Raw genomic sequence first — 10,572 nt, 5'->3', positions numbered from 1 at the left:
AGCAAAGACACGATACACGTGTTGCGATTTTAGATGCTGTTAGGGTACTAAACAGCTCACAGCTAACTCATTACTCTTTCAATAATCTCGAGCTTTTGTCAACGAAACTTGAGATTTTTTATACAAGTTTTTCCCTGTAACTCAACGATTAATATATCAATAACATCTCTGACTTTTTTTTATCAAAGCAATTTATACCATGTTGCGAAACCTACTTGATTTATTTGCTCTAAAACTCACTAATTCTTCAATCATTTGGCAGAGGAATTAGACACCCCTTGCATTGTTTTCTGACACATCCATCCCATGTTCAGAATAGTATAAACGTATTCCATTAAGATAAGAAAAGGGTCCTTTTTAAGCACTCAAAATGGAGACAAATAAGACCATGTCCCTTGCTTTACCCTCTATTCCTTTTACAATGTACACTTTCTAAGGAAACTTCATAGCTTACGACTCCGATTATTTCAAAGAAAATTTGCGAGGGGAGGGAAAAGCTTCAAATTGATGGCAATGTCGCGGGCACCGGAATTCGAATGATCGGAGAATGGTACGCGGCGGGGACCATTTTCTTTATTTCTTCTTTTCGCAACGGAAGGCTTTTTTTTTTTTTCAGTATCGTGCTTACTATTTGAATTTGCATCTAGAGTTAAGTTAAAAAAGAAGGATAAAGCGAACAACACTGAAAAGCGAAAGTGGTAGACAAATTTATCGAGTTTATTTATAAAATCGAGAAAGGGTTAAGGGTCTGAATCTTTGCTTTGTACTTATCTCTCTCTCTCTTAAATATGCTACCATTGTGTTGCTGATTCTGTTGTTTGTGATCAGAATAAAATGCTTTTCGAATAAGCTGCTCTTATGTTGCATAACATTAGCAGCAAGTTCTTCCACATCTCATCCATTTTATCTTTTGTGAAAATGAGCAGTTTGAAGATGCTGCTGTATTTGCTCGCAGGTGCTAAATTTTAATTCATTTCTTGTGTCTTTTTGGTGCATTTTCTGCAGGTGTAAGAACAGATCCAGGTGTTCGTCGTAAACATGGACGGCTCCTCGGTGTGTGATGAGAATTCCGAATCAGATTTTCACCCCTCACCTGAAGATGAATTGGAGAGTAGGAACACAGACACAGGATGCTCGAGTCCCACTCTCGATTCGCTCGAGTTAAGTCGTACAATCTCCGATGTCTCCTCCTTCTCCGAGCACAGTTATGATTCACATCATAGGGGCTGGCCCAAGTCTAAGCTTGTCGGTCGGCCTTCGCCGGTCCTGAACACTCTCAGCATGAAACAGCGCGGCGATATACTGGACAGAAAACCTGCTAGTGATGGTATGCACAAAATCATGTTAGTTTCAAAGTAACATATTCTTCTTGAAAAGTCAAAAAGAAGCTTATATTTATAGCATTAGTTCCTTGTTCTGATGATTCTGAAATCATTAGTTTTGGAGCTCATTAAGGAGAAATTCTCAAAGCTTTTGTTGGGAGAGGACATGTCAGGGAGTGGGAAAGGGGTTTGCACTGCTGTTGCAATCTCAAATGCCATTACTAATCTCTATGGTAGGCTCTCTTTAACCATAATGTTACAAATTTGTCAAGTACAAAAATTATAAAATTTTCACTATATATATATATATATATTTTTTTTTCAGCAACTGTTTTTGGGAGTTGCCATAAACTGGAACCCCTCTCACCTGAGAAGAAATCCATGTGGAGGAGAGAGATGGATTGCCTTCTGTCAGTTTGTGACTACATTGTTGAATTCTTGCCTTCTTCACAATCATTGCCAGATGGGTCTACAGCAGAGGCGAGAATCAACAATTTTCAATTATTGATCTTCTATTTCATTAATTTCTAAGTTACCATAATCTTTTCTTTTAATTTTGTTTTTTCCCCCCCGTATTATTGAGTTTCTGATTTGTGTTTCAGGTGATGGCTACTAGACCAAGAATAGATATTTATGTCAACCTCCCTGCGCTCGAAAAGCTCGACGCTATGCTTATCGTAAGTGTTTCTAGTCATATAAATTGCAAAGTTTTGAACAAAAATCATGCATTAATCATCCATAAGTTTGAAACACTTTGCAGGGCATATTAGACAGCTTTCAGAAAACAGAATTCTGGTACTTGGACGAAAAGAAGCAATCATTTAATGATCTCTCCAAGTCACCGCAAAGGTCGATCCCCCGCAGCGAGGAGAAGTGGTGGGTCCCCGTCCCGTGTCTCCCCGACTCCGGCCTCCCCGAGAGAGCACGAAAAGATCTGCAGCAGAAACGGGACTGCGCAAATCAGATTCACAAAGCAGCTATGGCTATAAACAGTTGCATCCTTTCAGAAATGGAGGTCCCGGAATCATACATTGCAACGCTTCCAAAGGTAAAATTTGATGCAATTACACTAATTTTTAACATCTTATAACAGCCATTTTTTTATATTAAACATATTTATAGCAACCACTTCCATTATGCTAGTTATGCTCACCATTCTGAAATAGAGGTTCCAGAATCACACTTCCAGTTCCAGATTTTGTTTTGTTTCAATCATCTGTGAGTATAGATGTACAAATCTTCATGCATGATTCAGAAAGCAAGTTTACATATACGCCCCAGCAAATGATCTATATTAGAATATACTTTTTTAAAAAAACATTTTAGTAAGTATATGCATATACTTATGCAATAACTTGGCACATAACTTGTAAATAGAAGATTTGCAGGCGGTAAATGTGTGATATACCCCCCCAAAAAAAGACATAAACCACAAACAAAGGATATAAACAATGTAAGCTGATAACCTGTTACTACCTCTATCTGAATCTGATGTTTAGAGCGGACGAGCAAGCGTCGGCGACTCGATCTACAAATACATGTCGACACCAGACCAGTTCTCACCGGACTATCTTCTTGGCTGCCTCGATCTATCATCGGAGCACGAAGCACTTGAGATAGCGGATCGCGTGGAGGCCGCGATGTATGTTTGGCGTCGAAAAGCAAGCATCAACCACTCAAAATCCTCATGGGATATGGTGAAGGATCTCATGGGTGATAATGATAAAAATGTGATGCTAGCAAGTAGAGCAGAGAGTCTTCTGCTCTGTTTGAAACAGAGGTTCCCTGGATTGTCTCAGACAACATTGGATACAAGCAAAATCCAGTACAACAAGGTAAATATGCAAATTAATCACAAAAATAAGCTCTTTTACATATGTAGACCTCCCACAAAATCATCACTATTCAATTTTCTCAATCTTTTTTTTTTTTTTTTAACTTCTTTTTTGTTTGACAGGATGTTGGGCAAGCAATCCTAGAAAGTTACTCGCGGGTGCTTGAGAGTATGGCATACAACATTGTTTCATGGATTGATGATGTTCTTTTGGCTGATGGATCTTTTAAAAAAAGATGATTACGATATCAATGCAGAATCAACACTAGGCTCATACTTAGTTCTTGCAACCAAGTTCGGCGAAGTCGGCATAGGATGAACTAACACAAGGAAATGCAGTAAATTTTTGTTGACCTAGAATACGCTGTAATCTGCATCAGTAAAGTAACAACATTAGTTTTCTGGCTAACTATATTGTAAACAAAACTCGCAGTTACTTAGGATTCAAGCACTGCATTAGTACACATTGTTGAACTATGATTCATTATGGTTTAAACAAGTAGATTTTTCTAAGATTCCTCAGTTGAAGCTCAAACTTCATAAATATCTAGATTCTAGACCTACCGCCATTCCACCACAATGATCCAGGATGAGCGACATAATGGCAAAAAGATAAAAGAGGCTAGAAACAGAAGCATCTCATCTTATACATTCTACTGTAAATATACAGATTGAGAAGTGCAAGAAGGTAAAACAATTTACATGTTAATAACCTCTTTTACAACTTTTACACGAACAGAAAAAAGAGAAGAGAATCAAACAGTAGAGTAAGCTGGTGCCGCAATGCGATAGTTTTTCTGGCCATCATAAATAACTGATACATGCATGAGAAAAAAAAAAAAGAAAAGACATTTGAGATAGACTAAACTGCGTGAAAGCAAACCAACTCTGAACTCTTTTTCACTTCAACTTGCACAAGATAAACGTCCGTAAAACAACGTGAAATGCAAGCCTTCAGTCATTAGGCATGGTACTTCTAACTACACAATCAAGAAGAAAATATACAAGCAAATCAAAGCCCTAATAATCCTACCAAAAACACCGAAACAAGTTTGCATTTGAAAAGAAAACTTTATTCACATCACATTAGCTTTCATTTTATTCATTATCTCCAACCATTAGTAACGCAAGGGTGCCATTTGTTAACTCAGATTTTTTTTTTTTAATTCTCTAAAGCCACAAATCAAACACAATTTCTTCCAATAGATCATCTAGAATAGCATCCTGTGACTCGCTAATAATGCTTTCGCTCTCAGGTCGATGGTCAATCCAACTTTTACCTGCCATGTCCTTTCTTACTATCTGATCTAATGTGACTGGACTTTGATTCTGGAAATACCACTCAACACATTTGCTCACTTCGAAAATGATGTTTACTCCTCTTGAAGCTGGATCTTTGTGCTTGACAAAAGATACTGAAGGGGTTAGTTGGAAAATTTTCTCTCGCATTTCAAGTATAACTTCACCAATGCAATCAAAGAGAAGAAGAGACTCGTCATTGAAATTATATAAGGCCCCAACTTCATCAAACAAGTAAGGGTCAAGTAACTGATTATCCATGTACCAGCTCTCTAAACTTTCTCCAGTGCTTAATCCGGATGCTTCGACCACTGTAGCTATGTACTCAAACCTGGCTTTCTCATCCTCCAAAGTTCGTAGAGGGACCAAAGAGATGTGATGCTCTTTGAATGGAATTTCGGATTGTTGTATGGGCAAATCAGCTGTATGTGACAAAAAAAATATTTGGTGATTCTATGCCGAAATTAACTGTTGTAATAATGGAAGAAAAATACTTTTGAGTTAGATCATACTTAGTAGGTGTGTGGTTTGAGTGGTTCTTTCTTCTGAGATTTCCTCTGGTGTGTCGTTGTTTTTCTTAAAAGAGAGAGGAAATATTGGTTCAGATGAGTTGAATATTTCAGGAATAGTTGATGAACTCGAGATCTCCGGCTTTTCCATGATTCTCTCAGGAGAGTTTGGAAAATTTGATACAGATGGGTCGACCAATTCTGGTTTCTCCAATTGACTCTTCAAAAGTAAGATGAGATATCATCATAAATAGGAAGACATCAGGACACAATGATATGAAATCTCTAAAAACTAACCTGTTCTGAGCCTCCCTCACCAAAACTTTCAGTTGAAATATCATGTTCACTAACAACTGATTCTGAGGATACATCTGAATTGCTACACACGTTGATATCCTCTACGTCTACAATTGCTCTACCTCCTTCAATGATTTTAAGAGTTTAGAAAACGGATCATTACATATATATATAAATGTATGCATGTACTTATGTTGTGTGTGTATATGTATGTCCCTGCAAAATCATCTACTTATATATGCACACATGTGTGGACTTTTCATATATTCCCTTTGAAACTGACACAAAGTACACTTATCTAACTTGGGGGTTCATCCAATTCATGGGGAAGTTGGTTTTACAGTAGATAAAGTTTTATAAAGAGGGAACTTTCAAAGTATGCAGGTACATATATGGAATAAATTTAAGCAATCGAAATGAATTAAGAAAAATTAAATTTTGCAAGAGTATATAAATAAATAGACGAAGTTGCAGGGGTATATACACGTATATATCTCTAGTTAAGACACTGAACAATATATCACAACTAGCGGAGCAAGTTAAGGTACCTTCAGCCTTTATTTCCTTTTCACTGTAATTCTCCTCCTGACTAGGTGTAAAGGCAAGTTCTCCCTTTGCTTCAATTACTTGTTCATCAGCGGCAATGCAAACTTCGCATGCAATATTCTCCACCTCTTGCCTCGACGCGTCCAACATCTGGACATCATCTTCTTGTTTAGTAGATAATCTTGTGTCTTTAGGCGAAAGATGAGGCTCCTCTTTTCCATTGTTCCGTCTAGGAGACAATAAACCACAATCTGCCAGATAAAGTAATGTTGCCAAAGATTTTGAGATCCTTCGAATTGGCAAACTACTGTATTGGTTTTGATTTCCTATCATCTCTACCAGATGCTTCTTGGCCTCCTCATAGAATAAAGATCCACCATTGGATAGAGCAATGCCACTTTTAATGTTGAGTTGGCAATTTTTTGGCTTCGAGTACTCGTCAACAGCAGATGCTTTAGAAGCACCTTCAGTTCCTGCAGAAGCTTTACTTGCCAAGCCTTTTATTGAACTCTCCCTTGGAAACTGTTTACCTGAGTTAACAGAATCCTTATATCCATAAGACATTTTATGCACTACACCATCTATGGAGATTGAATGCTGCTCCCTTTTATTCATGCCAAGGGAATTTCTCAACCTCCTTTTGATTTCTCGAAGGGAAAAGTTTGAAACAAATTTCTCATTGTAGTCTGCTGCTTGAAATCTTGATTGAGGTGAAAAGGTCGAATTTTTCGTGACTAAATTATCTTTCTCTCTCGAAATATTGGGCTTCAGAACAACTATTCTACTAATAGCCTGAGAACTATCACCTCCTTGGGATGGTGTTCTTGTCTTCAATTTGTCACTTTTCCAGAAAAGATTATGTCTAATCTGTTTATTGAATGCTTCATCAGTGGAATACTCCTCGAACCGCTCCGAACTGCCAATATCTTCTACTGACCCAATGGAATCTCCTTGAATAGAATGGAGACCTTGTAAATGTTCAAATGCATTCAAATTTGGATCTTGAAGAAGCCTCAGATACAATTCCTTGTTTGAGCTCAGTATCTCTAATGTATCCAATGCAGTGGTTTGATCCGCCGTGCTCCCATTGAGATGCTTCTGGTCAATAATTCTATGGCTAATAACTAAGTCAGCCAAATTATCTAGTGCCTTTTGCAGATAAGAGTCCTTAATAACATCACTATGCTTCCTATCAAGTTTCGAATTCAAGGCAAGATATGCTTCAATGTTATTCTCAAAATCAACATTTTGGTAGTCACTTTGATCTTTATAGATTTCTACCTGATTTGGTGCCAATTCAAAGCTAAAATCAGATCCATGATCAACGCACTTAGGGACATTTGAGCCTACGCTTCCACGGCGCTTGAGGTCATTAACATGAAGATCTGAAATTGCTTTATTTTTCTTTCTTGATTGTTTTTCGTTTTTCTCCAGAACAATCTCATGTCCCAAGTCGGATAATATTCTTTCAACTTCATCCCTTGGAATTTTCTTCAAGGACTGTGTGCTGGCCATCTCTTCCTCCATAAGTGCTTTTACACTTGGCTTACCCGAATAACCCCTTCCAAATTCGGTTTCCTCTGTACCCTGAAAAGTAGAGGAATCACATAACGGTAACTATGAATAGTCTAACAGAAAAATAGAATCGCTTGAATTATACAGTTCCTGCACCAGACAATTCATATAACATTTTCAATTTAGCGTTCCATACTTCCATATATAACTTTTTGGACTAATCAACACAACGCTGACATAAATAATACTTGTCAGAAGTTACTGAATGCAGAAAAACAGAAATACGTGCAAGGAGAAGAGAGAGAGAGAGAGAGATGGGTATAGAGAGAGAGATAAAGATCTCACGTCAACATGATCAGGTATTTCTTCAACATTGTTGAGCTTACTTCTTGCATGTCCAGAGACTGCAGAAAATGAGAAGGAAATACAAAGCTCAATAAATTCTGTATTCTTTCAAAGAAAACGGGGGTTGATATCAGGTAAAGAAAACAGCGAGACACAAAATTTGTCAATCATATTGATCATTAGAGTTTCAACACATTCAATCTCTTACAAGCTTCCAGTTACTTCAAAAAGATGGGTTTTCATACAAAATAGTCTTATCCACTCCGATAGACTAAAGACGCTGTAGGCATTTATAGAGGAACATATCTATAAATGCAAATTACAACATGAAAAGAGAAAAATGTTATGGAACCTATGACTATCTGATCTCGTTAAGAAAACTTGCAGATTAAGACCGTCAGATACGAACATGTAAGATCCACAAATTCTGAAACCTCGAGAACAGAGAGAAATGGCGAGTCCAAGATCTCGAATTACCATCATGTTTACTACTCCCATGCTTCCGATCTGAAATTAACTTCCGGCCCCGGCGGAAGTTGAAAATCCGAATTAGGCTCCACACACAGCCCAAATTGTACCTTTCTGACCGCGGAGATCGTCTGCGCGCTCTCTTTCCCATCATACGGTCGGCAGATATATGCCGAATTCCTTTTTCTAGGAGGTTAATCAGGGAATCTGAGAACTATCTACGGCCTTGGAATCTGCAAATCAATCAAGCTACAAGATTAAAAAAAGGAAACAACAATACAATCAACAGAACCAACAAAATATTCATCAATTGATCCAATATGTGCAACTAAGTTAATTCTCTCAGCATGATTCTATTTCTTATAAAAGAGTATGCTGATAAAATTGATATATATCCCATTGTAGGAGTTAAACATCAAACTGAGCTCCATAATTATTATTTTTTTAAAAAAAAAAAAGAAATTTAGCACCTGAAATTAAAAGACCATGAGGATCACGAGAGACAACTCTTCCTCTCCCAATTAAGGCCTCTCAACTTCCTAATACATAACATCTTTTATGTTTTTTTGTTTTTTTTTTTATCCTAAACAGATAAAGCGGTGGAATCTGAACATGAGCTGTTATAAGTTATTGGACGAGGAAAGGAATAAAACTTTTCCTGCAACGTCGAACAAACTCGACCCACACCTTAATTCCTTTCCCTAATTCCTTCAAAAGCAAGAGAGTCGTATATGCAGCTAAATTTCTCAGCTTCTCACATAATATATAAGCTTCTTTCTTTTGAACCAAATTACCTTCTTTTCTTTTTCTTTTCTGATCAATTTACTGAATCAGATACTTCATACGGAATGATCTTAAAAACGTACTCCAAAAGGACTCCTCAACAACCCCAGGAAAGGTCGAGTTTCGCTCCATCCAAACGTGGGGATTTTAATGCGTTGGAGGTGTCGTCGACCATGGTGGAGGGAGATGTTAGAGACCTTTGGAATCCTCGCACTACAACCACCATATATTCTCTCTCTCTCTCTCTCTCTCTATCTCTCCTCTTTCTCTTCTCTTTTATTTTCTTCTCTTTTCGTTCCTTCTGTTTTTCTTCGCGCTCTCTGACGCACTGCAGCTCTGCTGATCCCGTCTCCTCTTTTTCTACGTCAGAGCTAATTAAGAAAACATTACGTAGAGAGAGAGTGTGTGGAAGTTGAGAGAAAGAGAGAGAAACTTTTTTTGTTTCCCATAATGCCCACTTTGTAGATTATTTGTAACTATCTAATCCCTCAGCAATAATAATTTATTGAGCGTCGTATGCTGTTTTTAGCGCAAGTAGCGAAGAATTTGATGATTGGCACCTAAGGTCTCAAGATCGAATACTAGTTGATTCACATTTTTCAGCTAAGTTTATTTCTAAATGAAATAAACGAAACGGGTAGCGTATTATCTATCTCTCTTTCAAAAAAAAAAAAAAATTTATTGAGCGTCCCTAGCGCAAGTGGATTTGATAGTTGGTATCCGAAGTTCTGAATTCGAATTCTAGTTGATTTATATTTTCAGTAAAATGAAATAAACAAAGCGGGTAGCGTGCTACCTATCTCTCAAAAAAAAAAAAATATTGAGCTTAAATTATCAATCCAAAATTAAAATATTTAAGTCTAGTTATTATTAGGATCGTGCAAAATTTTATATAATTTAATTAGAATTATTTTTTTATCCGAAAATAAAAATTTTAAAAATATGATGACTGATCTCATTTTAAATATATAAAAAATTTCTATCCATATTCTATATGATTTCAATATTTTTATATCACTAAACTTGCAGGCGACTCGCATCGTTCATTAAAATTATTAATTTTGAGCTCTCTCCATCACTTAATAAATAACATCAAAAAATTATAAATTTATTTTTTAAATATTTAAATACTCTACATCAAGGATAACATATCAACATCCATTCAAAAGCTCCTTAAGAACAACAACTTAAAGCCTCATGCTTCTGAAAGTATCCCAATTGGACTCAAAAAAATTATATAACATATTATTTTTCTAATTTGATTAAAAATATTAAATTAGAGTTTTTCATTTAAAAAACTCAATATAGTATGCCAAATTTATAAATTTTGGTACATAAATATCGCATTCTACGATTGTATATTTTCGAAAAGGAATGGGGTTCCGTTACTTCATTGCTCACATCTGAGACCGACTCTCCAAAAAGAAAGAAAGCAACTGAGATAAATTAACTTCTATCCTACCGATCGTTCCTAAAATAAGTGGCAAAAGATTTGGTGGTTGATATCCGAGACCCAAATTCGAATCCTATTGATTCACATTTCCAGCTAAGTTTATATCTAAATGAAATAAACGAAACAGGTAGCGTACTACCTATCTAAAAAAAAAAAAAAAAAAAAAAAAAAAAAAAAACTTCTATCCTCTAGACTTATTTA

General features: G+C 36.4%; 2 protein-coding genes across 4 annotated transcripts; one reads left to right on the top strand and one right to left on the bottom strand.

Moving 5' to 3' along the window:
• LOC109707317 (rop guanine nucleotide exchange factor 3-like) lies at positions 387 to 3,583 on the top strand. The gene is made up of 8 exons (XM_020228492.1): positions 387 to 554; positions 1,006 to 1,327; positions 1,439 to 1,555; positions 1,648 to 1,802; positions 1,925 to 1,999; positions 2,083 to 2,370; positions 2,822 to 3,157; positions 3,280 to 3,583. The coding sequence occupies exons 2-8, from the start codon at positions 1,039 to 1,041 to the stop codon at positions 3,394 to 3,396; spliced, it is 1,377 nt and encodes a 458-aa protein (XP_020084081.1). The 5' UTR covers positions 387 to 554; positions 1,006 to 1,038; the 3' UTR covers positions 3,397 to 3,583.
• Positions 3,780 to 9,358, bottom strand: LOC109707316. Of its 3 annotated transcripts, none has more exons than XM_020228490.1 (7): positions 9,002 to 9,357; positions 8,145 to 8,368; positions 7,668 to 7,726; positions 5,810 to 7,394; positions 5,262 to 5,386; positions 4,968 to 5,184; positions 3,780 to 4,877 (listed from the first exon to the last, which is right to left on the bottom strand). In XM_020228490.1, exons 2-7 carry the CDS (start codon positions 8,287 to 8,289, stop codon positions 4,327 to 4,329), a joined length of 2,682 nt encoding a protein of 893 aa, XP_020084079.1. In that variant the 5' UTR covers positions 8,290 to 8,368; positions 9,002 to 9,357; the 3' UTR covers positions 3,780 to 4,326. The 3 variants fall into 3 exon arrangements, with proteins under 3 accessions (XP_020084079.1, XP_020084080.1, XP_020084078.1); XM_020228491.1 differs by lacking the exon at positions 9,002 to 9,357 and adding an exon at positions 8,606 to 8,772; XM_020228489.1 differs by having other exon boundaries at positions 4,309 to 4,877; positions 8,930 to 9,358.

The sequence above is a fragment of the Ananas comosus genome, linkage group 3 (assembly GCF_001540865.1).
Source record: "Ananas comosus cultivar F153 linkage group 3, ASM154086v1, whole genome shotgun sequence".
In the NCBI taxonomy this organism is placed as follows: Eukaryota; Viridiplantae; Streptophyta; class Magnoliopsida; order Poales; family Bromeliaceae; genus Ananas; species Ananas comosus.
The sequence above is the reverse complement of the archived record's forward strand: the minus strand, read 5'-3'. Positions and strand labels throughout refer to the sequence as shown.